This window comes from Macaca thibetana, chromosome 15, assembly GCF_024542745.1.
Source record: "Macaca thibetana thibetana isolate TM-01 chromosome 15, ASM2454274v1, whole genome shotgun sequence".
Lineage (NCBI taxonomy): Eukaryota > Metazoa > Chordata > Mammalia > Primates > Cercopithecidae > Macaca > Macaca thibetana.
In genome coordinates, this window is record NC_065592.1 from 79,731,018 (window position 1) to 79,758,234 (window position 27,217).

Below are 27,217 nucleotides of genomic sequence, written 5' to 3' on the forward strand. Positions count from 1 at the left end.
CCTGGACAATTTTTCTTTATTGTATGCAAAGTGACTTTTTTAATGTCTTTTCCAATAGGATTAATGCTACAGGTGGATCATAATCTGAATAGATTGGCCAGAGCAACCACAACTCAGTTCTGCTGCGTCTTCCTGCCACGTGAGAAGTATGTGTCCCATTAGGATTCAAAGTCAGGCGTTTCAACAGCCGAGTCTTTAATGCCCATTCACCTACTTCAGTTGTTTTACAAATAGAAAAAAAACTCTAAGCAAAAGGGCAGAGAGAGGAAGCACTGGGTTGGAACTCAGATCTCTCACCTCTCCCATCTTGTGCCCTTCGTCCTACACCAAGATACTGCTGTAAAAATGAACCATTTTTCATCTCTTAGAGACAGTGTAGGACACTGATGAAAAGTATGAACTCTGAAATCCCAATTACCTAGGATTCTTCTCTACTCAATCACTTCCCAGATATACAATACTGGGCAAGTTGCTTCATATCTCTAAGACTGTGTCCTTATATGTAAAACAAGGATAACAGGCATACCTACTTCACAAGTTAAATTGTATGTGGAGTAAATGAAATAAGGCATACAAAGTTCAGACCAAAAAAATAAAGAGCACAATGAATATTAACTATTATTCTTAATAATCTCTGACTTACGATTGAAAATGGATTTTGCAAAAATCTTAAACATATGGATGTTTCTTCCTCGGTAGTCTCTGAACTCTTAGAATGCAAAGACCATGTCTTATTCATCTTTGAAACTAGTTTGGGAGAGGAATTTATTATATTCCGAAAGCCTGATACATCCAGGCTTCCAGTGAGAGGTTGCATATGGGAGCTTGCCATGGCTTCTAACACATGACTCCCCACAAAGACCACTGTAGGCACCTTACCTGTAAGGCAAAACAAAAGCAGCAGCAGGAATTAACTGAACTCCTCAGATCCCACTCTTAGATTTGCATGAAGGACTTACAGTACAAGGGGACAGTAGGTGGTAGAGACAGAAGCCAAAAAGATACACAGAAAATAGGAAAGAGAAGCTATAAGGGGAAGGAAAATAGGGAGGAGTCATCAGGAACCATAGGAAAAGCAAACACAGTCAGCAGATTCCCCGTCAGAGTGGAGGAGTCCTTCTTTATCAGAAGGAATTACATTCAGCTGTTTGTAACTGAGACCTAGTGATGATGGTGTGAAAGGAAAATATATCTCGGGACCCCCAAAATCACTAAACCAAAGGGAAAAGTCAAGCTGGGAATTGTGTCATGCAAACCTGCTTCCCATTTTGTTCCTAAATAAGAGAGCTACAATTTAAATAATAATAATAATAATAATAATAATAAATCTACATACCTCCCTCACAATTTTCCCACTGGGAAATTCCTTGTGGACCCCAAGATGTTTATCCTAAAACAGTTCTGTAGAATTTCACCCCCACAACGTAAATTGATAGCTATCTTCACAGGTACAGGACTGCATATCTGATTGCTTCTTCTGCCCTATGTTTATTTTATCTTATGTAAAAATGTAGATTCATTCAGCTAGATGACTGCATAAGTAACGATTCCTCTGCCCCTACTCACAGGTGAATGGCTGATTAAAGACTCAAAAGAAGGCAGACTCATGCCTCTTATCTACCCACACCTTTTTAAACTTTCTTCCTCTTTCCCCTTTAAATATTGAAGACCTCAAAATCATCTTTGGAGAAAGCCACAGACCTGTCTCCTGGGCACGTCTTTAACCTTGGAAAAACAAACTTTTGAACTGATTGAAACCTGTGTCAGATACTTTCTGGTTTACAATGGCTTATGCACATAAAGAGTTCTTCTCTCCTATAAAACACGAACGAGCAGAGGATAAGCGATCCAGGGCTGGTATGGCAGATCCTCAAAGAGAACTAGCATCCAGCTCCTTTGATTTCTCTGCCCTAACCTTCTTTGAACATGGCTGCCAACCTCAAGGTTATAGCAGGCTAAAAGAAGTCCAAATTCCGAGAAGAAAGAAGGTGAAAGAAGAAAAAAGAAGAAGAAACTCTTCGCTGTAGTTTCAGTTCCCTTTAGAGAGATTTTCTGAAGGCTCACCCATGGTTGGCCACCTGCATCTCCACGGCCACACCTAGATGCAAACTAGGCTGGGAAATGTAGCCTTTTACCTGGGCACATCGCCAGTCCAAATAAAACCAGGGCTCTGTTACTAAAGAAGGGAAGAATGGATATTGAAGAGGCAACTAGCAGTTTCTGGTATTCTCCCTTGGTCAAACTGCCAAGGGAACAACAAAGAAATGAGACTGCCAGATCTGGGTGAAGCTACCTTTTAGTGCTTAGACCATGTTATAGTATTTGAAAGACCTGCTAAGAGCTGAGATTCTCATATTCCTGATTTCCTTCTCTCTCTTTGAATTAACCCTTATTTTTTAAAAAAATAACTAAAGTGGGCCTCTGGTTTGGTTTTGTGTTTTGAGACAGGGTGTCACTGTGTTGCCCAGGCTGGAGTGCAGTGGCCTAATCGTGGCTCACTGCAGTCTCAACCTCCTGGGTTCAAGCAGTCCTCCCACCTCAGCCTCCCAAGTAGCTGGGACCAGAGATGCATGACACCACATCTCGCTAATTTTTTTTTTTTATTTTTTGTAGAGACAGAGTATTGCTTATGTTGTCAAGACTAGTGGATTTTTTTTTTTTTTACTTCAAAAAAAGCCCTAAATAACAGATAGGCCCAGTTACAGGCATGCATCTGGCACATAGGAAGGTTTTCAATCAATGTTCATTTAAGTGAACTGAATTTCATGAACAGTCACACAGCCCTATAACTTACTCACCTACCCTCTGCCTGCCTTGAGTCTTTAGATTCATTATCTCAGAAGAAGGTGCTGGGTTTTGGTGGTTTGGCTTTCACTGGGACTTTGCAGCTGTTTTCTGCAATATCATCATTAAGAGCAAGCATTTAAGTGCTTTCTGGCTAGTGGGTCACACTGGGTTCCTAATTGCTTTAATGTGTGTGCTAAGGAATAAAACTCTCCTTTGTTGATTTCATAGGCACTGTTACCAACCTTGAGTTTTATAGCAAACTGGGAAACTGGGGCTAAACCCACTACTTTCCTACAGGAAACTCTTGAATCTACAAATTTTATTTCAAATCTCTGATCACAGCAAAACATGGAGAGAGGAAGAGTAAAAGAGAAGAGAGTCGCATCCAAACAATCCATCCCCAGAACGACAGGAAATAACTGTGGACTGTCTCCAAGCCAGAGACTAAGGAAGCTGGGAAGCAGAAAGGCTGCCTGCAAATTCACAAAGTACATGGAGAGAAAAATGATTAATGTAATCTATAGTAGCCTTCCAGATGATAAATTTCTGAAGATCGTATCTTAGTTGACACTGCCTCTCAGAGGTCACCATTGCTCAGCTCGCAGTAAGTGACTAATACATGCTTGTTGAATTAAATAAAAACAGTAATTCAAATCTAAAGAATCAGATTTACAGATTTACCTAACAACTTCAAATAGAATTGCAGTTCAACTTCACTACTTTTGAATAGAATCAGACTTTATCTAAATTAATAATCTCAATTAAATCTATTTTGGGTTTTTTAGCCATATGAAATATTATTTTAAATCAAAATTGACTAGCTATTAAGATGGCTAAACCACAGAAGCCATTTTCCAGATTTACTATTTATCATCATCTAGACCGGGGTCCCCAACCCCCAGGCTATGGACCAGTACCAGTCTGCGGGCCGCACAGCAGGAGGTGAGCAGCAGGCGAGCAAACATTACTGCCTGAGCTCCACCTCCGGTCAGATCAGGAGTGGCACGAGATTCTTATAGGAGCCTGAACCCTATTGTGAACTGCACGTGCAAGGGATCTAGGTTGCATGCTCCTAACAGAATCTAATGCCTGATGATCTGAGGTGGGACAGTTTCATCCTGAATTCCTCTCCACTCCCCACCTGTCCATCGAAATATTATCTTCCATGAAACCGGTTCCTGGTGCCAGAAAGGGTTGGGACCGCTGATATAGACAATAAATCCCAAGAATTAATATACAAGTTTAATTTTAGAGTTGACCCTTGAACAACATGGGTTTAAACTGCTAAGGTTAGAGGATTTTCTTTCAGCGCTGCCACCCTCAAGCAGCCAGACCAGTCTCTCCTCTTCCTCCTCCTCCTAAGCCTACTCAATGTGAAGGTAACTAGGATGAAGACCCTTATGATAATCCACTTCCACCTAATGAACAGTAATCTCTTCCTTATGATTTGCTTAATAACATTTTCTTTTCTCTGGCATACTTGATTGTAAAAATACAGTATATAATACATACGAGATATAGATTATGTGTTAATTGACGGTTTATGTTATTGGTAAAGTTTCCAGTCATTAATAGGCTATCAGTAGTTCAATTTTGGGTGAGTCAAAAGCTGTAAGAGGACCAGGTGACATAGCTTGCAGCACCTGTAATCCCAGCACTTTAGGACGCCAAGGCAGGAGGATAACTTGAGGGCAGGAGTTTAAAGCCAGCTTGGGCAACATAGTAAAACCCTGTCTCTACAAAAAATTTTAAGAATAGCTGGGCATTCAAAAGCTAGCAGAAGACAAGAAATAACTAAGATCAGAGCAGAACTGAAGGAGATAGAGACACAAAAAACTCTTCAAAAAAATCAGTGAACTCAGGAGCTGGTTTTTTTTTAAAGATTAACAAAATAGACCATGAGCCAGACTAATAAAAAGAAAAGAGATAGCAGGTGTGGTGGCTCATGTCTGTAATCCCAGCACTTTGGGAAACCGAGGCAGGTGAATCACGAGGTCAAGAGATCAAGACCATCCTGGCCAACATGCCAAAACCCTGCCTCTACTACAAATACAAAAAGTAGCTGGGCATGATGGCATACACCTCTAGTCCCAGTTACTCGGGAGGCTGAGGCAAGAGAATCACCTGAACCCAGGTGGCAGAGGTTGCAGTGAGCCGAGATCATGCCAGTGCACTCCAGCCTGGCAACAGACAGAGGATCTGTCGAAGAAAGAAGAAGAAGAAGAAGAAGAAGAAGAAGAAGAAGAAGAAGAAGAAGAAGAAGAAGAAGAAGAAGAAGAAGAAGAAGAAGAAGAAGAAGAAGAAGAAGAAGAAGAAGAAGAAGAAGAAGAAGAGGAGGAGGAGGAGGAGAGGAGGAGGAGGAGGAGGAGGAGGAGGAGGAGGAGGAGGAGGAGGAGGAGGAGGAGGAGGAGGAGGAGGAGGAGGAGGAAGAAGAGAAGAAGAAGAAGAGGGAGGAGGGAGAGAGGAGGGGGGAGAGGGGGGAAGAGGGGGAAGAGGGGGAAGAGGAGGAAGAGGAGGAAGAAGAGGAAGAAGAAGAAGGAGGAGGAGGAGGAGGAGGATCAAATGCACAATAAAAAATGATAAAGGGGATATCACCACTGATCCCACAGAAATACAAACTACCATCAGAGAATACTATAAACACCTCTATGCAAATAAACTAGAAAATCTAGAAGAAATTGATAAATTCCTGGACACATACACCCTCCCAAGACTAAACCAAGAAGAAGTCGAATCCCTTAATAGACTAATAACAAGTTCTGAAATTGAGGCAGTAATTAATAGCCTACCAACCAAAAAAATGTCCAGGACCAGACGGATTCATAGCCGAATTCTACCAGAGGTACAAAGAGGAGCTGGTACCATTCCTTCTGAAACTATTCCAAACAACAGAAAAAGAGGGACTCCTCCTTAACTCATTTTATGAGACCAGCATCATCCTGATACCAAAATCTGGCAGAGACACAATAAAAAAAGAAAATTTCAGGCCAATATCCCTGATGAACATCGATGTAAAAATCCTCAATAAAATACTGGCAAACCAAATCCAGCGGCACATCAAAAAGCTTATCCACCACAGTCAACTCGGCTTCATCCCTGGGATGCAAGGCTGGTTCAACATATGCAAACCAATAAATGTAATCCATCACATAAACAGAACAAATGACAAAAACCACATGATTATCTCAATAGATGTAGAAAAAGCCTTCAGTAAAATTCAATAACGCTTCATGCTAAAAACTCTCAATAAACTGGGTATCGTTGAAATGTGTCTCAAAATAATAAGAGCCATTTATGACAAACCCACAGCCAATATCATACCGCATGGGCAAAAGCTGGATGCATTCCCTTTGAAAACCAGCACAAGACAAGGATGCCCTCTCTCACCACTCCTATTCAATACTACGGTATTGGAAGTTCTGGTAAGGGCAATTAGGCGAGAGAAAGAAATGAAAGATATTCAAATAGGAAGAGAGAAAGTCAAATTGTCTCTGTTTGCAGATGGCATGATTGTATATTTAGAAAATCCCATCGTCTCAACTCAAAATCTCCTTAAGCTGATAAGCAACTTCAGCAAAGTCTCAGGATACAAAATCTGTGTGCAAAAATCAAAAGCCTTCCTATACACCAATAATAGACAAACAGAGAGCCAAATCGTGAGTGAACTCCCATTCCCAATAGCTACAAAGAGAATAAAATACCTAGGAATACAACTTACAAGGGATGTGAAGGACCTCTTCAAGGAGAACTAGAAACCACTGCTCAAGGAAATCAGAGAGGACACAAACAAATGGAAAAACATGCCATCCTCATGGATAGGAAGAATCAATATTGTGAAAATGGCCATACTGCCCAAAGTAATTTATAGATTCAAGGCTATTCCCATCAAGCTACCATTGACTTTCTTCGCAGAATTAGAAAAAACTATAAATTTCATATGGAACCAAAAAAGAGCCCATATAGCCAAGATAATCCTAAGCAAGAAGAACAAAGCTGGAGGCATCATGCTACCTGACTTCAAACTATACTACAAGGCTACAGTAACCAAAACAGCATGGTACTGGTACCAAAACAGATATATAGACCAATGGAACAGAATAGAGGCCTCAGAAATAATACCACACATCTACAACCATCTGATCTTTGACAAACCTGACAAAAACAAACAATGGGGAAAAAATTTCCTATTTAATAAATGGTGCTGGCAAAACTGGCTAGCCATATAAAGAAAACTGAAACTGGACCCCTTCCTTACACCATATACAAAAATTTACTCAAGATGGATTAAAGACTTAAATGTTAGACCTAAAACCATAAAAAAACCTAGAAGAAAACCTAGGCAATACCATTCAGAACACAGGCATGGGCAAAGAGTTCATGACTAAAACACCAAAAGCAATGGCAACAAAAGCCAAAATTGACAAATGCAATCTCATTAAACTAAAGAGATTCTGCACAGCCAAAGAATCTATCATCAGAGTGAACAGGCAACCTACAGAATGGGACAAACTGTTTACAATCTATCCATCTGACAAATGGATAATATCCAGAATCTACAAGGAACTTAACAAATTTACAAGAAAAAAACAACCCCATCAAAAAGTGGGCAAAGGATAGGAACAAACACTTCTCAAAAGAAGACATTTATGCAGCCAACAAACATATGAAAAAAAAGCTTATCATCACTGGTCATTAGATAAATGCAAATCAAAACTACAATGAAATATCATCTCATGCCAGTTAGAATGGCGATCATTAAAAAGTCAGGAAGCAACAGATGTTGGAGAGGATGTGGAGACATAGGAACGCTTTTACACTGTTGGTGGGAGTGTAAATCAGTTCAACTATTGTGGAAGACATTGTGGTGATTCCTCAAGGATCTAGAACTAGAAATACCATTTGACCCAGCAATAAATCCCATTACTGGGTATATACCCAAAGGATTATAAATCATTCTACTATAAAGGCAATGCACACATATGTTTATTGCAGCACTATTCACAATAGCAAAGACTTGGAACTCACGCAAATGCCCATCAATGATAGACTGGATAAAGAAAATATGGCACATATACACCATGGAATACTATGCAGCCATAAAAAAGGATGAATTCATGTTTTTTGCAGTGACATGGATGAAGCTGGAAACCATCATTCTCAGCAAACTAACACAGGAACAGAAAAGCAAACAATTCATGTTCTCACTCATAAGTGGGAGTTAAACAATGCAAACACATGGACACAAGGAGGGGAACATCATATGCCAGGACCTACTGGGGGTGGGGGGTAGGGGAGGGATAGCATTAGAAGAAATACCTAATGTAGACAATGGGTTGATGGGTGCAGCAAACCACCATGGTACATATATAGCTACGTAACGAACCTGTGCATTTTGCACATGTATGCCAGAACTTAAAGTATAATTTAAAAATAAAATACAAATACAAATAAAGAAATAGCTGGATGTGGTGGTGCGCACCTGTAGTCGTAGCTACTCTTGAGCCCAGGAGTCAGAGGTTATAGTGAGCTTTCATCACACCACTGTACTCCAGCCTGGGCAACTGAATGAGACCCTGTCTATTAAAAAAAAAATCATGCTGGCCAGGTATGGTGGCTCACACTTAAAATTTCAGCACTCTGGGAGGCCGAGGCGGGCGGATCACCTGCAGTCAGGAGTTCGAGACCTGCCTGACCAACATGGAGAAACCCCATCTCTACTAAAAATAAAAAATTAGCCAGGCATGGTGGCACATGCCTATAATCCCAGCTACTAGGGAGGCTGAGGCAGGAGAACTGCTTGAACCTGGGAGGCAGATGTTGCGGTGAGCTGAGATCACGCCATTGCACTCCAGCCTGGGCAACAAGAGCGAAACTCCACCTCAAAAAAAAAAAAAATTCATGCTGTAAATCTTAAATAGATAAAAGTGTTTAAGTAAAAGTTAAAATTCCAAAGAACTAATTGGTGATATGATTTTCTAGATAATTTGGCTAGGAGGAAAAAAAACTTCATCTGATCCTTCTCACAGGTAATTTTTCATAAAATCAAGAATTATCAGAGTTGAGGAAGATTCTCCTCATTCAGCAAACATCTCTTGACACCAAATGTATGCTAGGACCTAGCGGATGAAGATAAATGAAGCAGCCTCTGCTTGCTAATTCATTCTCATGCCCCTTGCAAGGTTTCTTTGTTTCACATGAAGATCTCCAAATGCATTCTTTCACAAGGCCGACCAGTCCACGTATGAGCAAGCCAAACTGAAAGATGATCTTCCTTTTATTGTGCTATATTTGATCCCCTCTAGCATCCTCTTAGCACTGACTGTTTCTTCTAGAGACTACCAAGGGACCTTAATTCCCTCTCCAAAATGACAATATTTCAAATATATAAAAACACAAATCAAGTCCTTTCCCTTAAGATACCTGTTTTCCAGGTCATATCCCCAAGGCCCTCAACTGTCTATAGGTAGGCAAAATTGTCAGTCCTTTCACCATCCTCGTGGCCAAGTCTCTCAGTGTCTCCACTAAAAATGCAGTGCTCAGAGCTGGGCACAAGTTACTAGATTTGATCTGTCAGGAGAAAGGGGAGGAAATGCACTGTAGTTAGCATTTCTCTTCATCTGGAGGCTCTGTTAATGGAATCCAGGTTAGTATCAGCAACTTCTTACAGCTATGGTTCCTTATGGTTCCTTTTAAGCTCTGTAGCCTTCTATGACTGCCAGATCATTTTCACATAAACTAACATCAAGTTAACTCTCCCTCAACATAAAGTTTCATAATTGGATGACAGTTGCTTTTAAAATCCAAATATTAGATTTGACCTTTGAGCTATAGTCCTAGTCTCACCCAACTCTACCACCAACAATAGTGGCCAGACCTCCCAACTTAATGTCATGTATAGATTGGATAAGTACACTTTTACGCCTTCATTTGCCAGCCAGGCTATCACGCAAAACAAGAGGTCTCATTGGCCATGAGACTAAAGACTTTCCTTGAAATCGACATTGATTTATTACTCTGTCTGGTGAAGATAGTTCAAGCAGCTACAAATTTCCCTGACTTCACTGTTATCCATCCTAAAATTCCCTGTCATGAAAGGCTTTCTTGAATTCCTTGACAAATTGAGACATAACTTGTATGTGGCCTTCCCCTAATACCTCTATAGTAACGTTATTGAAAGAGGAAACAATATCAGTTTGGCCTCACAGTTTCACATCTCAGATACCTTCTTTTGATAACTTTTTATGATGACATTCCATGAAAATAATTTGGTGGTGATGGATAGAAGCAGAATACTCCCCTTAGGCCATGCTACTTAATGACATTAAATGATGTACTCATCAGAAAACCAATTCTTCACTGCTTGCCAGCATGCTGTACCAAATGTCTCAGTTCCATCTGGGGTAAATGAAGCTATTTCTCCAGTTTTATTTTTTCTTCTAAAACAAAAATGTACATAGTCTTTAGTCTAGTAAGCACATATGAAGTAATAACACCATTTCCTGCCTTCCAGCTTATATCTTTATCAAGGACTTAAATTTGATTGCAGTCATCAAATCCAAGTGTATATGGTCTTTGGATTGATCTCAATTCAAAACAAAGAAAATAATAACAAAATTATGTTAATGAAAAGATGCAGGGAGAATAACTTACCTGATTGATGAGTTTGGGATAGGAAAAGGAGCATGGGTTGCTCCTCCCGTTCTTCTTGCCTTCCTTTCAAGAGCTAACTTGCATGCAGAGAATACAGACACTCAATCACTACCCAAATGCAGGGGAGGTGTGCTGGGCCACTGCTGACTGTTTCTAGGTAGGTAGTCTGTATCATCCTGGAGTTTAGTATTATGAAGTCCCTAGATCCTGGATATAAGTCATATTCTCCAGTGTAATCATAATCAGTTATAAAGGTAGGTAAGAAGATTCTAACCTCCAAGTGCCAACTCCTTTCTCTTATTTCTTGATTGTCTCAGAACTCCAGGCATGGAGCAGAGGTGCTGGTTTGGGAACTCATCAAACATCTATAACAATACACTTGAATGAAGAGTTCCCCCACTAAAGATGCCTGATAGAGAAATCCCATGACAGGGCAAAAATGGTTCCTCTCCAGCAACCCTGCTCCACTCAGTCATGTGCAGGAAACAACCCAGAGAAAATGTGACCTTAGTGTTTCTCTTTCACACTCCTTATCTCAATGGTCTCACAACCCCTTGAGACTGGTGTGTGCATGTGTACAGCTTACTGAAGGTAGAATGAATATGCAAATGTAATAGAGATAGATGTAATCATACAAGTAAAATTATACTTATGTAATGTATAACATATATTACATATCAGCATTACATGCACTTAACATTTATATACAAAAGTTTAATGCTGTATTATGCCTATCAAGTCATGTTATATATTGGAAAGAATCCCCAAATTTGTAAACATATCCACAGTGATATAGATTCAACTCTTCATATGGCCGTTTATCAAATTTCTATAGAATTTATGTGAGGAATATAAAAAATAATAAATGTCAATGTGCTCTGAAAATTGCCAGGCTGTAAACATATGTTGCTATTTCACATTTACCATTACAACAAATGCCAGCCTATTTCTAGGTGTGCAGTTGTCCAGCGTGCCCTAAATGTATTTAGACATCACAAGTTACAAACTAAAAGAACTAAAGGGGTGGAATGTGATAAAGCTTTGCATAATTATTAAAATAAATCTAAGAGGATGCCACAGGACCAAGTTTATATAATGCAAGGTCCAGCCATTACATGAACTATCAGCCGTACAAACTGGACCCTACCCATGGAAATAAGCCCAAGTTTATAGACCTAGAATAGGAATATTAAAATTAATCCAAAATTAATGAAATCAGGTGAGCCAGTAAGAATTCTAGTCCCAGTTGAAAACTCAGCCTCGACACTAAGTCTTATCTATTATTCTACAAGGAAGCGTGGATTCTCCTTATTTCTTCATCCTGACCTTCAGCCATTTTCTCACAGTTTAGCACTTGCGAGGCTTTGCAGAAGGAATTCCAGAAAGTTTCTTAATACAACTTACGGTCTTTAATTACACAATTGGAATTAAGCTTTTAAGTGAAGATCTCATTTAAATTTATATGTAAATGTACACAACTGATACCGGAGCCTTTCTGGGCAATAGCAGTGTTGAGTGGAAATGGTCCACACACTTCAGGAGAGGGGATAGTGTGGGAGGAATGTATACCTAAGATAACTTAGTTCCTAAGGACATGAAGCAGGAAAAACTAGGAAGTGAGAACAGGGTGAAGAGAAGGGGGCATCTATACCAAAAAGAGCTGAAAGCAGGGTTTCAAAGAAATATTTGGACATCCTTGTTCATGGCAGTATTATTTAAAATATCTGAAAGCTGGATTCAACCCAAGTGTCTATCGACAGATGACTAGATAAACAAAAATGTATGTGTGTGTGTATGCACTGTATATGTATGTATATGTGTATATACACATATAAACACATGTGTATGTGTGTATATATGTCTACATATACACCATTTACACTCATATATACAGTATTCCACTGTGTTTGTACATATGTGTGTCTGTGTGTAAATATATATATAATATATACAGTGTGTGTATATATATATAACATATATATACAGTGTGTGTATATAACCTACCTAATTGATGAGTTTGGGATAGGAAAAGTACCTTACATAAGGAAAATACCTAATATAAGTGAAATAAGCCAACTGGATTCACTTAATGGGATTAAAATGATAGAGAGAGAGAGGACAGAAAAGAAATCCCCATATGTTCATTGAATACAAAAGAGAAACATCTTAACAACTATTAGTATTCAAAATACAAAAATGGAGCAAGTAAGAGATAAAATTCATGTTTAGATTAAGAAGGTCTCTCACTGAGATGTTTTTATGTCATTTTATTCTAATAGGTTGCCCCTCATTACCTTTGAAGCAGCTTAAACACACACACATACATATACACATATACACATACACACAAAAACACAATGGAATACTGTTCAGTCTTAAGCAGGAAAAAAATTCTGATACATGCTAGAACATAATGAACCTTGAGCACATTATGCTAAGTGAAACAAGCCAGTCACAAAAAGACATATACTGTCTGATTTTACTTGTATGAGGTACTGAAAAAAGACAATACTGTATGATTGCCCTTTACCAGGTACTTAGAGTAGTCAAATTCACAGAAGCAGAAAGTAGAATGGTGGTTGCCAAGAGCTGGGAGGGGAGAGAGTTATTGAGGGTATAGAGTTTCAGTTTTGCATGATGAAAAGGGTTATGTGGATGGATGGTGGTAATGATTGCACAACAATGTGAATGTACTTAATGCCACTGTACGCATAAAAATAGTTAAGATGGCAAATTTTACGTTTTCCCACAATTAAAAATAAAAGATGCATATTATATTTTTAACCAAATTAAAACAACTTCTAGGTTTGTGAGGAAAAAAAAGAGACCGTGGGGAGCACGTACTGTCTGCTGTATAACTTGCCTAGGTCTTGGCCTAGGCTTAGTAAAAAGGAAAATGGCGGCCGGGCGTGGTGGCTCACGCCAGTAATCCCAGCACTTTGGGAGGCTGAGGCAGGTGGATTACTTGAGGTCAGGAGTTTGAGACCAGCCTGACCAAAATGGTGAAACCCCGTCAGTACTGAAAATACAAAAATTAGCCGGGCGTGGTGGTGGGCACCTGTAATCCCAGCTACTCCGGAGGCTGAGTCAGGAGAATCGCTTGAATCCAGGAGGCGGAGGTCGCAGTGAGCTGAGATCACCTCACTGCACTCCAGCCTGGGCAACAGAGCAATACTCCGTCAAAAAAAGAAAAAGAAAAAGAAAGAGAGAAAGAGAGAAAGAAAAGAAAGAAAAAAATTTAACTATTTCTGTATATTAACTTATTCATGCTAGTAATATTATGATTATTGCATTACAACTCAAAATCCACAGCAGATAATATTAAATGTGCATTGAAATACCAGAAATGCTGTAAGCATTTGTTACTCAAAGTGTGGCCTGAAGCCCAGCAGCATCAGGATTCTCAGGTGGTTCAGTTGTCCATTAGTTTGAGAAGCACTGTTGTAAACTTTCAAGAACTGCAAATTCAGCTAACAATCACGCTTGATCGGTTGAGATGGAAGGACAACATGTCATTACAGCTGTATTATTGTATTGTGAGTTAAATTGAAAAAAAGTCCATGTTTTACTAGTCTTTACATTCTCAAAAATTATTAAAACTGTATCCATTTATTGCCTTCAATATAGAAAATGCTTAAATTGAACCACAATTTTTATTTAATGTCAATGACAGTATTTTCTGAAGATTCTACATGACACTTTCATGGAAGTGAAATGATTTTCAAAAGCAAAGAGCCAAGCACAGAGCTCTTAATAAGTGACTGATGGTAGATTTGGTAGCTTTAAAATTCAAAGAACTCATTATTACAGCAGAACTAAGCATAGTATAATAATAAGTTTGCCAGGGGAAGTACTGACCCTCATAAATGTTCAAGAACAATAAAATTCTGGTCACTGGTAATGTGAGAAAAACCACTAATACCCACAGCCAACTGGATTCACTTAATGGGATTAAAATGACACAGAGTGAGAGGACAGAAAAGAAGTCCCCATGTGTTCACTGAACACAAAAGAGAAACAACTTAACAAATATATGTATTCAAAACACAAAAGTGTTAGCAAGTAAGAGATAAAATTCATGTTTAGATTAAGAAGGCCTCTCACTGAGATTTTTTATGTGCTTTTATTCTAATACGTTCCCCCTCATTACCTTTGAAGCAGTTTAATTCAATGCTAAGGATACATTTAACACTTGAAACAAAAAAAATAAATTTCCAATAGAAAGACAAAAATTAGTGATTATAGACAAAGTAGAGATGACTGAGAGGGAAAACTGGAGTTAGATTCTGTCTCTGACATCAGGGCATACTTGGCTGGAAAACATTTTTTCCACTTAAGGATAATCTTTAAAAGTTATTGGAATCTCTGCCTGCTTTCATATCCTTTGCCTCTGGCAAACGTCCATTCACTCTGACTTTTGCAATAGTAAAAATAACTAAATTTGACTCAGTAAAAACAAGTATTATTTTACAAGTACAAACCGAAAATCAATCCAAGGTTTGGCTTGTTGTTTTTTGAAATTGATGCTAATTTTAAGCAACGATTCAGAGAATCCCTGGAGGTTTATATGAGCTCATTAGTAGCAAAAGCATTTTTAAGTAATGCAAAGTGTTTTCAAGAGCCAGAAAGAAGCTCTTTACACTGCTGAATCACTTGGCACCTTCACATACCCACCTCATGTTCTTGTTACCCAGAAGACAGCAGCAGAGTTTGAAGTAAAACCTCCCTCTGTGGCGGTATTAAAAGCAAGATACGTGACTCTTGATTTTTTGTATTGGAATGACTATGACATCTTAAAACTTAACTTGGGGTCTACGGGTGAGGTCTTCAGAGATGAACTTAGTACTCTCATAAAGGTCTTACTTTTATTTTATCAATTATATGGAACAGCTAACATTTTACTGAGCAGAACAAGAGATTAACAAGAACTTAAAAATGGGAGAAAGGACAGGTGAGGTGGCTCATGCTTGTAATCCCAGCACTTTGGAAGGCCAAGGCGTGAGGATCATTTGAGCCCAGGTGTTCAAGACAAGCCTGAGAAGCATAGGGAGATCCTGTTTCTACCAAAAATTTTAAAAACTTACCCCTCCACATATTCCAAAAATAGTAATAAATTTAAAAATTGGCCAGGCATGGTGGTGCATGCCTCTAGTCCAAGCTACTCAAGAGGCTGAGGTGGAGCCTGGGAGGTGGGGCCCCTTGAGTAGCTAGGACTACACGCATGCACTTGAGCCTGGGAGGTAGAGTGAGCCATGATCACACCACTGCACTCCAGCCTGGCCAACAGAGTGAGGCCTTGTTTCAAAAAAAAAGGGGGGGTGTGGGGGAAGAAAAGGTATAAGAATTAAGAAGCCACCCTCATGCTGTGATAAATATCTGCAAGCTTTAGCAACTGTCAGCTGAAGCAATTTGAATAGTAAATGTTTTGTGTCAGAAGAGAGCTACACTGAAGGCTTTTGACAGTGGTGCAAATGTGGGAGGCATAAAGCTGATACTTGGGGACATAATGAGAGTTGTGACTGGGCCTGCATCCAAATGCCTGCTGTCACCAATGGTTCAGAAACAGTGGACTCACCACTCAAGAGCTGCGAGGAGGTTTGGGCCCCATCATGGGAAGTACTGACCACATCATACAAGGAAACCTGATTTGTGGCTCCTAGCAACCTAAAATCATAGACTGTTCAAAGAAACTAGAAATGTTTCTAGAAAGGAAGCTTGGGGCCCCACATAAACATCCTCACCAGGGAAAGAAACTGGGACCCAGGGAGTCAGAAGAAATCTATTCCAAGAACCCAAATCATCATGTAAAAGAGACATTACACTTGATTTCCCTTCAAATTAATTCAGCTTTGTCCAATCACGTGAAATGAAGATACTGTAAACATGCAAATGGCCCTATGTGCTCCTTAAAGTTATTTTTGCCTCAAACAGTCTTGAATAATTAAATTTACGTGCCCTCCAAAATGCAAAACTAAAGTATTATAAAGGTTTTCCTGTGGCCCCCAGTGACCATTAAGAGTACTTCAAAATATACAGAATCATAGAAAAATAGCTTCTTCATCTAGACAGAGACAACTATTTGCTTCAGCAAATACTGGGTCTTTTAGAAGACGGTGTCAATTTTATTGCTTTTTGAAATGCTGTGTAAAGCATGGTACTTAACAATTTGCACATTGGGCAATTTCCATCTGTAAGTTTAAATATATGTGATAAGAAAAAGTACATGCATATTATGGATATATAAAACTTTTCAAAATCATCATCTTTACATTAGAAATTTCTTCACACAAACAACCTGAAAAAAAAGTAGCAAGTGGCAAGAACACCCTAAGACTGCAGAAATCCAGCTTTCTGTTTAAGCAGCCTTTCACTGAGAGACACGAGTGATGGCAGATGAAGGCCTCTTAAGAATAGACTCAACAGAAAATGACAGTGGTTCATTCACCGAGAGTTTTGTTCCAACTTGTTTGGCTACAAAAAGGTCTTTTGCGCACCTATCTATTGTAAATGTGTACTTCTGGTTCTCCTTAACTAAACACTCTCTGTGTTTCTTAGGGGTCTCTTCAAAGGCCTCTTTGACAAATGGTGTTTTCAACTCAGGACCCGATTTGTCATTAAGCGTTTGCTGGAATAATGAGTGGAATGGATTATGTCTAAGTGGCAGAGGGTGCCTGGTGTTTTCTTTGCTGATCTTCGTTAAGACATGCCCTTGAGCTGCCAGGGAGTCCATGTCAACAACAGGAGAGAAATTCCGTCGGGGTGGGGAGAATGCGGACCTCTCTGGGACAGCCTGATGACCCTGAAGGTCACTTCTCGTGGTCTGGATCTCAGGAGTGTGAGGCAGCACCAGGGAGCCTTCCAATTTCGATGGCATCATGTCATGCTCTGCACTGAGCCCATCCTGGACTCGTGCTCCCTTCAAGTCCCAGCTGACCCCAGGCTTCAGGGCTTGAACTGAGGTGGTGGCATTTAGCAGGCATTGCTGGTAGAGGAGGGTGTCGCTAATGGGGCCACACTTGGGCCAAACTAAAAATCTTGAGGACACGGGATACTGTCTATAAGTCGTGGCCACGCTGACATTAGAAGAAATTAGTTCCATATTCCCAGACCCTGAATACTGCATGGTTAAATCAAGGCAGGTGGGCAAAAAATTACAGAAGTCCTTGCTCTGTGGTTCCACTGGGCTGGGGCTGTAGGCACTTTTGTAGGAGTTATAGTCAGGTCCAGGCACTATGCGGTTGGGCAGAAACAGAGCAGCAGCTTGAGAAGTTTCCAACATCTCCCTTTCTTTATATTCTCTCTCCAGCATAATGTTCTCCAACTCTTTATCAGCAAAGGCTCTTCTTTTCCTCATCCTGTCACTAACTGGGGGAGGTAGAGGGAAGGTCCCTCCTACATAAGTCTCCGCTGGAATGGGGCGATAGCCTAAAAGAAGCAAAGATTGCACATGAAAGAGATTAACATCTACGGAAGAAAAATCTGGACACCCAGAAGGTAACAGCAACACTGCAAGTCAGCAGAACGGTTATTTTCAGTTCTATCTCACTAATATTTTTATACAGATGCAAAAGTATGGGTTAGGTTTAAAATAGTTTCCTGGGAGGGTGAAAGATATCCATATTGCAACTTGTTGTTGTTGCTATTGTTGTTGTTATGGATTTGTTTGCTTGCTTGCTTCAACAGGCATACTTTATTGATTAAAAATTTTAATATTCTTCCCAGGGCCCCTATGCATTAAGAGACAAGGCTATTCATCTTGTATCAATCAATGTTTTATTATTATCCATGTCATCTTTTTTCATTATTAAAAAATATATCTATACCTAGAGCTGATGTCACTTTTATTTTCTAAAGATGGTTCATTATGTACACACTGTAATAGCTGTAGAATAATCCAAGGAGAACTAGGAAAAAAGAGAAAGAAAGAAAGAAAGTTAAAGGAGATTCGTGAGTAGAAAAAGAAAAAAAAAGGCTTAAGAAAATAGAGAAGCATAGAAAATTGAAAAGAGCTGTTAACTAGTCAAACACACTCTACAGTGAACAATTTAACCAGGCCCCTTCCCCTGACTACCAGTACAAAAAAAACAAAGCAAAATAAAACAAAACCCAAAAACGGTGGGGAGTATTCCCTGCTCTATTGAAAATAACTTTTCTAAAACATTTTTCCCAAGCTCTAATCATTTTGTCCGGATACCAAAACGGTTGAACAAGCAATCATTAGAACACAGGCTAAGTCATCACAGGAATAGGAACAAACTCAAAAACAAAGATTAGTGTAACATAAATAGAATTCCTGGGGGCATAAAATACTTGAAGTATTTCATCACCCCCAAGCACTCACCTCTACCAAATTTGTTTGAAGGATCCATTGTTATATTTGTGTTTACATAGTGACAAACCCACCATACTCATTTACAAATAGAATAAAATTTGAAAATTAATGTTTCCATTTCTACGGTAAGTTTTTGCCAGGAAGTTATTCAGTTGAATTTACTATTCCATTTAGTCCTCAGACTTCACAAGTTGCTTTGGCACAATCTCAGTTTATCAATGTGGCCCTATTATTATAAATCTGTTTATCCAGTTTGTAACCAAATTCATTTTTAATTCATAAGAAACCACTCTATGGTCAGAAGTATGCAACACATGATAGGACACACACAAACTTCAAAACCTGTCCAGAACCAACAAAATTCAGAAGCTACACAAGAAAAAAGCAGAATCTAAATGTCTACTTAAAAATTTTTGTTTACTTTCAGCCTGAATTTCATGAAGTGGCAGTGATTAAAGCAAACGTTAACTTTCCCTTATTTAAATTTTTTAAAATTTAAAGAAAAACGGTTAAAAATAATCAATATATTATTGAAAAGGTCAATAAATAAATTCCATACCCAAATAGAGATGCTTTTAAAAATCGGTAATATTTTAAGAAAAAATAACGTATCCCCAGGCTTTCATGAAAGTGAGAACATGGAGAGAGAAAGTTAGAGATTTCGCACTGTTCGCATTCAACCTCCACTTCACTTTCTGGATTCAAAACCTTTTTCAGATTCTATAACCTTGATTGTCAAAAATGGTAAAATGAAGTTTGGAATAACAGGAATTACCCAAGTAATAAAAAAAAAAAAAAAAAAAAAGTACAATGAAAAAGAGTTGAATCTGAGGTTGAACACCCAGACTAAAGGTCTTTATTGGTTGGGCAGATGTTAAACTCCTCATTTGACTTCATCTATTCAGCTCCCACAACTAAGAAAAGTAGAGGTGGTTGTGTTGTTTTGTTTTGCTTTGTTTAGGTTATTTATTTCCTTCCAAGACATCTGCTTCAGGGTCACTTGGCAGTATATCTTTGTACATCCCTCAGACGGAGTAAATTTCACATGCACTCCACATTAACCCATTAACCACTAAGCAGACAACCAAATAATAGGAATTCTTAAACTGGTGGTGACAAAAACCTCAGCAGGTATGTGAGATTCATTTTCCCAGGTGGCGGTTTCCTTCCTAGAAGAAAACTTTCTGGCTCCGGGACCATGCTAATCTTCTCCCCATGGGTTCAGTTTTAGTATATGGGCTCAGAGAATGCCTAAACAAAACCTTTCTAATAAAAAGTATTTCCCTTTAGATAGCACTTTAACTGATTAATAAATACACTTTGTGCCTGATTGATGAGAGTCATTCAACTCGGTTTAAAAGGCTGAAGGATAATTTTGTTGCTTTACCTTCTAAAATGCTTTTGGCCAGCAAACTAGGGGCTCTGACTTGCCTCTGGTATACAGTTTTGCGCTCGAAATTATTCTGTTTCCCAGAAAGCCCCTTCTTGTCCTGTAAACACAAGAAACATCATCAATAATGCCCTGAAAGAAAACGGGGGCGAGAAGGGGAAGGACGGGATGTCAGTAAGTCTTCTAGAAACTCACCCCCTTCTAAATGTATTGAAATTTCCCATTCCGTGTGAAAAATAATTACAAACGAATTACTATCAGCACCCAATAATCCTAGGGCAAAGAGCTGGAATCTCCACTGGTGAGCTGGGCCCCCTGCTTTCTCCAGCACAGTCACTCTAGACTTCAGACCTATGGCCAGAAGTGAGGGGACATCCCGGAGGGAAGTGAAAAAGTGAAATCCCTTTCAGGGGGGCGCCCGACCTCAAGAGATGGTTGCAGCCAGGCTGGATCCTGGGAGCCCACCTGTCGGGTAGAAGGTGCCCAAGGTCTGCTGTTAAGCAGTGAGGCCAGGCGGATTTCTCCCTGCGGCAGGGCGGGCACGATGGAGTGACAGGGTAATGAAGAGATAAGGGTCTCCTGGGTCCAGCTGCGAACTCCAAATTTGCGCTTTACAGACGCCCGCCCTCGCCTCCGCAGTCACCGCCAGCTGGTGGGATTCTGAGGCCTCCCACGCCCGCGCCCTATCCAGCATATGCTACAGAGAACGCGTGGGAACGCAGGGCCGGCGATGACCCATGCGGGACGCGGGAGGAGGCCAAACCCAGGACCAGGTGCCCATGGCGTCCAGCGCGCTCTCCCGGGCCCTGGAGAGGCGTTCCAGTGGGGTTGCGACCTTCAGTATGCCTGGCGATCCACTCCCCAGCTCCTCTCCGCCAAAAAGTAAAATTGAAAATCTTCCCTGGTCCTGAGTCTGGGAGAGGCCCTGTGAAGCCTCGTTTGCTGAGCTCTCCCTGTCCAGGCGCATGTGGAAACAAATACAACAACCAAGGTTCAAGAGCCTCTCTCAGAAAGAAAACCCTGGCTCTCCTCGCAGCTGGAGTCCTCCGATGGGAAGCAGCAGAGACCCTCCACTTGCTCTTAGGTAGTCTGCAGGGACGGTAGCTTCGGATTGATGACCTTGGGTTGCAGGCATCTAATTTCTCATACACTTTGTGTCTCATCTGTAAAATGAGTGTTCTGGATATCTCAAACGTCCAGGTGACCGCGGAAGCACCGAGTGCATGCGTGCTGCGTGGTTCTTTTTCTGCATCATCACTAGCACAGCAGTGACGAGTCTGGAGCTGCACGCCGCGCTGTGGATCAACCACTCTCCCCCCAACCCCTCCCTCAACACCACGAAAATACACTTTTAAATGTAAAAAAATAAAAACAAATTGATTTTCTCACGATGTTCCAAATGGGCCTAATCACTTTCAAGGCCTCTCTACCTGCTTTTTAAGAAAAAACATTTCCCAAGTTCCCCAGAGATGCCTACTTTCTCCCTCCCGACCCTGCTTGCCAGTGTAGGCAGAAAAGCGTTCTTACCACCCTTCCTAGTGAGAGACAGGCGCCGCAAGACCCTGGGCGCGGGGGTGTGGATAGCTGCCCCGTTCCCCTCCAACTCTCCCACCTCCATTGTGGCCTGGGATGCCCCAGGGGGGCGCGTCCCGGGCCGGGCGGGTACGCACCTCGGTGGCCTGCTGCCTCCGGAGCGCCACCTGGGCGGCCATGACGCGCTGTCGCTCCACCACCAGCAGGCAGTTGGCGCACTGGCAGTCGCGCCAGCGACAGAAGCGCTTGTGGCCCTTCAGGCAGGACACCACGCCGTGGTTGCGGCAGCGCGCGCACTTGGGCGTGCGGCTCAGCTTGCGCGGCTCCGCGCCGCCGCCCGCAGGAGTGCAGCGCTCTGGGGGACCGGTGCCGGCGGGTGAGGCCTGAGGCGCGAGCGGCGGCCTCGGCTGCAGTCCCCCCTGCTGCTCCGGCTGGCCAGGCATCCCGGGGGACGCGCCTGCCTCTTCGCCGTCGCCCTCTTCTTCCGCGTCTTCGTCCACCTCGTCGTCATCCTCGTCGTCCTCACCCTCACCGTCCCCGTCGGCCGGCGGCGGGCTGGGCTCTGGGGGCGTTGACCGCTGCGCCCCGCAGCCGTCCTCTTCTAGCTCCAGGCTCTCGACATCGATCTCCCAGTCCCCGGCCGCCAAGCCAGCCTGCGGGTCGGCCATGGCGCTCGGAGCTTCGCTGGGGCCTGAGCTCGGCGGCCCTCACTCTGGGGAAACACAAAGAAATCCAAAGACCCACCGACCGCCGTCAGGGACCATCCCTGAGCCTCCGGCCCAAAGCTCCTGGTCTGCCCGCCTCCGGCCCCTTGAGTTATCCTGTTCTCATTACATGTCCCTCACTTCCAGGCCACACGTGCCTTTCTTGTATCTCTAGGGCCCCCAGGGATCTACAACCCAAGAAAGGTTTTATTTTATTAATTCTAAGTGCTCTGTAAGTACCTGACCTTTAACCGTAGCCCTCTCTGGCTTTACACAGGCTTTCCGGACAAGTCCCTGGGTAACTCACTTATCACACACACAAAATATTGTATCCAACTAGACTGGCCCAGGCCACTTGTCAGATTTCCCCATACTCAAGTAGTAAGGCCATGATGCATATGAAACTATCCGTGGAAGAACTGTTTTCCTTTCATTACAAGTGGCCCTTCAGACCCACTGAAGTACCACTCCATGCTTCCCAAATGCCTCTCATCAGCCTACATCACCACAAGGACCCCTCCTTGGGCTTGAAGAGGTCCTCTCACCCCCCTCCCCAAAATAATCAACTGAAAACCAAAATTTTGTTGTCATTAGACTCCCATAGGGGCAAAGAGCACAAAGCTACAGATGCCCGTCCAGCCTTAATAGTACTTGGGGCGCCACAGGGCTGAGCTGTGTGGGCTCTCTGTACTTAGGGCTTGGTTTACATCTTTAAGGCAAGGCATTCAAGTCAAACAGAAAAGGTGAAGGATGATTCACGCCCTTTGCCCTCCCTGACACCCCGAGCGGCATCACAGCACTCACCAAAACTTTGAGGCCCGGGCTGGTAGCCCAGTCAAAAGATATCCAGCTTTAGGATCTGGCGCTAGGGCTGCTGGCTGTGCATGCAAACAGAAATCGGGGTCGCTACCCTCAACCACGAAATCGGGAGCTGATAGCTGGAGGCCCGGAAAGAACCCACTGGATGGTGGAGAGGAGGGAGAAGGTGGAGGGAAGGAGAGAGGAAGCCAGTCAAGTCCTCAGCGACCTAGCCCAGCACATCCCGAACTCTGCAAAGTTCTGTTCGGTCTTCTGCAGCCTCGGGCGCCTCACCTTGCTGAGGCCGCTTTCGGCTTCCTCTGACCCAAGCTGGGCGGGAAAGGTTGGGCCGCCCCCGCCTGGCTCAGATGGCGAGCTCACCGAGCGGGCGAGCGCAGCTGCACTCAGCGCAGCGCCACTGGCTTCTGTCGCCAAAGTGCGCTCCCCTTCCTAGTATTATCCGCTCGGGCCCCAGAGCTTTACGTCCTCTGATTGGCCGGTTGTCAGGCGGTGTGTACACTGATTGGCCAAGGCACGCCGGCTGGGCGCCCTCCGCCTCTCGCGGTCTACACCCTCCTCCCTGAAGCGCTCCGCCAGAATCCGCCCGCCGGGCCTTCGGTGCAGCCGGGTCGCCTGTCCAGAATTTAAACCCGACGTATGACGGTGCCTGCAAGAGAGAAGTCGCCATTTATCTCGCGGACTGGGAAACAAGCAGAGATACACTCTGAGGAATGTAAGAGAAGGTAATAAACGACAAGAAAGAGATCAGAAGGACCAGTATTGGTCTCTATCAGCATCACAAGTATTTCGGCGACTCAATCAATAATTAATCTAAACTGGGCCTAAAAATGATGCCTCTCTATCTATCGGGGCGTACAGCGACATCCTTCTTTCTCCTGCAAGAGTGCATCAGTGGTTACCTGGCACCGAAGCTCCTAGTTAGCATACAAATGGCCTGTTGATATTTCTGTGTCTAGTGCCAAGTATTCTCGAAGTGCCAAATAGTTCCTCATTAACCTTCACCGAGCCCGTGTGGCAGGTGGCCAAGTCAACTACAAGTCACTTACATTTTTCTGCCCTATCAGTTGCTATTACGGTTAATTTGAGGAAGATCAGAAATGCATGCTATTAAGAGATTTAGGTGAATCCATTCACCCTAAGCATGCATTAAACAAACCTCTTTTTTAAAAAAAAGACTGCTTTTTAGTGTGCATAGTTGTATTTATAGACTTTCTAATGACTCCCTCAAAAAATCCTTTACAAAATGTTTAACAATAAAAAAAATTCCAACATATTAAAAGAAGGAATTAGTCTTCTAATTAAACTCTGCTTTACATTTCTTGAACTCCATTTAAAGTAATATGGACGCTTTTCTAACTGCATCTGTAAATAATCAAGACCTCTCAAGTATGATCTGTTTAGGAGACTTTACAAAATTGAGTGTCATCGCACTGAGCACATAGTAGGCCTGCAACAAATACTTGTTGAAAGGTGGAAATTCCTGACGTAATTCAAACCTTACTTTTCTCCGAGTCTGTCAGAATGTTAAAAGTTAACCTGGCTCCGAGAGGTGAGAACAAAGGCAGCTTAGGAACTACCGTGGAACGCGACCTGCCAGAAGCACCATTCTCAAGCCTTTAGCGATGTTGGAAAGTTCCTCCCCGGTGACCAGGCACTGGGATTCCCATTTGTACGAGTGCTTCTTCCCAGAGCCTCTTGCGAAGCCCAATGAAGGAAGTAGAGAAACAGTCCTGCTTATTCTCTTCGGCTTTTCCGTAGCTCTGGAGACTCAGAGGGTGACTTGGGAGCGGTGCGCGCTCCGACAAGGGACAGGGGGTCACACAGACTGTTACTTCCTCTCCCTTGACACCACCTTGTAACACCAGGTTCTTTTTGCACATTTTTAATACCCACTCATCAAAGCACATTTCCTTCACCTGCACTGGAGCGTTTAAATTCTTGACAGCAGCAGAAATATGTTCCTATCCCAATTTTTTCCATCGACGAAACTGAGGTTCAGAGAGGAGCCCTGGATCACCCAGTAGTCTCGGGAAGAGCAATGGACCTGTTGATGTCTGTTCTGAAGTCCCAGAAACTTTGCAGAGTCCCTCACTCCCAGCAAGAAAGACTCGCTGTGGGTTTGCTTTTTTAAATTGTATTCTCCTGCACCCCTTCTGATTTTAGTACCTGGTATTACTACCAGCAGCCCTCCTGTAACAGGACCGAGCACGTTTTTATCAAATCATTCTGTTTTTTCACCGTGTTCCCCTGCTAGCTACATTTCTGCCTTCACAAACAGGCATTTCAGTGCTTCTGCCCCAGGACGTGTATGCAAACTACAAACCCCCACCACCGCTGGCTGTATGTGCATGCGGTTGGCAGGCTGGGCTTTTATTTTATTTATTGCTTTTAAGGTTAGGGGTGGTGGTAAGGAGATGAAATCATTAGCCCTTCACCAGTTGTTCTAAATGTTAAGAAACAAAATCAAGAAAGTAGGTTTGCTAACTTTGGAAAACTAGATTGAGGGGAAGGGGGACCGGAGAAGAAACAGGAGGAGAAAGAGGTGTAAGCCTCTGTTTCCAAAACTGAAAGTAAACGAGCAGCCAGCAGCTCTTGAACTAGTTCGAAATTTTAAAACTGCTGCATAAGGAGGAAACAAGCGGGATTTGTGTACAATAAACCACGCTGGCTGAGGCCAAATGGGAGATGGGACTGCAGGTCCCAGCGTATGCAGAGAACAAGGCCCTCAGAATGTTCCGGCAGAGCCACCAGCCTTCCTCTTGCGTGTGCTCCATCCGTACTGACATAGGGAAAGCTGAGCCCCAGTGCTTCCTGGAGGACCTCAGGCCGTGGGTCCCAGCGCGGTGGGCTTAAGATTGTTCCCTCCCCTAGCTCTTAGCTCACCTCTAGCGAAAACGCGCCACTGCTCTCTCCAGACATTTTGCCCATCTCCACGTGCCCCGCCAGTCCCACCCTCCCTACACACCAGTCTGCGGCACAGGGGAACAAGCAGCTGTAATCATAACTCACTTGAATTACACTCAATCCCTCCGCCCGGAATGCCTCCAGAGAATCAGGATCCCAGCAATTACTGGGAAACGAGGTCGTGGGGCGGGGCGAGGAGGAGGAGAAAGGAGGGTCTTCATCCTGGGACGAACTTCAGGAAGTCCGAGAAGCTCCGATATTGAATGGGAAAATAAGTACATTTGGGGGAAGGGGAGGAGTAATTGTCATAGTTTTTACCAGATTGTGAAAGGAATCTACTGCTGCTCGAACTGTTTAGTAAATTAAATATTCAGAGGGAATAGGAGCCAGAGAGCCTGGGCTGGAGCTGTTTGTTCCACTAGCTAGGTGATCTTGGTCACTTATTTTTCTGCGGCTCAGTTGCCTCATCTGCAAAGGGGAAAGAGTAGCCTGCCTTGGCCCGACTCCGCAATTATGAGGATAGCACGTCTTCACAGGTTAGGAGTTCGGTACAGACGTTGATTCCCGAGGTGGCAGCACAGGCAGTCCGGGAAGGCCTGGCCAAAGCGTGCCTTGAAAACTTGATTGAAAGGCGAGGGCTCAAGGAATTCAGCTCCCCTCTCGAGGTCCCTCTCTTAAAAGGGGTCAGGCCGTGACTGAGGACCTGGTGAGGTGAGGAAACAGAAGTCCTTTGCCTTGTAAACCGACACCAAATTACAAAGTACAATTCGGAGTCCCTCCTGTAAATTACAAAGCAACTGGGCGGCTGTTGACTCAGCCCAGGGAGCTAGGCTGGCGGGGTTTGCCTCTTGGAACTGACCGGCGTGGGGCCCCCTTCCCCCTCTGCCTCCCTCTCCCTTTACCCCAAATCTCTCTCGCCCTGTATCCCTTCCCTTTCTGGCGCAGCTTGGACCCACCGAATCTCTCTTTGGGCGAGTCACGCAATGAAACCTGAACAAAAATAGAAGGAGGCCCAGCACTTTGGAAGGCCAAGGCGGGTGGATTGCTTGAGTCCAGGAGTTCGAGACCAACCTCGGCCACAGGACGAAGCCCCGTCTC

General features: G+C 42.7%; 2 protein-coding genes across 5 annotated transcripts in view; one reads left to right on the forward strand and one right to left on the reverse strand.

The window, feature by feature from the left end:
* Positions 1-5,258: 5,258 nt before the first annotated feature.
* The window catches only part of LOC126937902 (putative COBW domain-containing protein 7), a 952,477-nt gene continuing 930,518 nt past the window's right edge, over positions 5,259-27,217 (forward strand). The window contains exon 1 of the mRNA XM_050761753.1: positions 5,259-5,268. The gene's annotated coding sequence lies outside the window, so the exon portion shown is untranslated. The remainder of the gene's footprint in view (positions 5,269-27,217) is intronic.
* On the reverse strand, positions 16,533-23,670 carry DMRT2 (doublesex and mab-3 related transcription factor 2). 4 transcript variants are annotated; one of them, XM_050761750.1, is made up of 5 exons: positions 23,489-23,670; positions 21,830-22,404; positions 20,157-20,259; positions 18,261-18,341; positions 17,722-17,862 (listed from the first exon to the last, which is right to left on the reverse strand). In XM_050761750.1, the coding sequence occupies exons 2-4, from the start codon at positions 22,358-22,360 to the stop codon at positions 18,286-18,288; spliced, it is 690 nt and encodes a 229-aa protein (XP_050617707.1). In that variant the 5' UTR covers positions 22,361-22,404; positions 23,489-23,670; the 3' UTR covers positions 17,722-17,862; positions 18,261-18,285. The 4 variants fall into 4 exon arrangements, with proteins under 4 accessions (XP_050617705.1, XP_050617703.1, XP_050617707.1 ...); XM_050761749.1 differs by having other exon boundaries at positions 23,201-23,670; XM_050761748.1 differs by lacking the exon at positions 18,261-18,341 and having other exon boundaries at positions 16,533-17,862; positions 23,489-23,642.

Bases quoted from the DNA above. Each gene is read 5' to 3' on its own strand.
- DMRT2 (XM_050761748.1), bottom strand. From the start codon at position 22,360: ATGGCCGACCCGCAGGCTGGCTTGGCGGCCGGGGACTGGGAGATCGAT. The intron at 20,260-21,829 runs GTGCGTACCCGC...TTGTGTTTACAG, and splicing joins GGAGGCAGCAGGCCACCGAG to GACAAGAAGGGGCTTTCTGG. The intron at 17,863-20,156 runs GTAAAGCAACAA...TGCTTCTTTTAG, and splicing joins GGCCAAAAGCATTTTAGAAG to GCTATCGCCCCATTCCAGCG.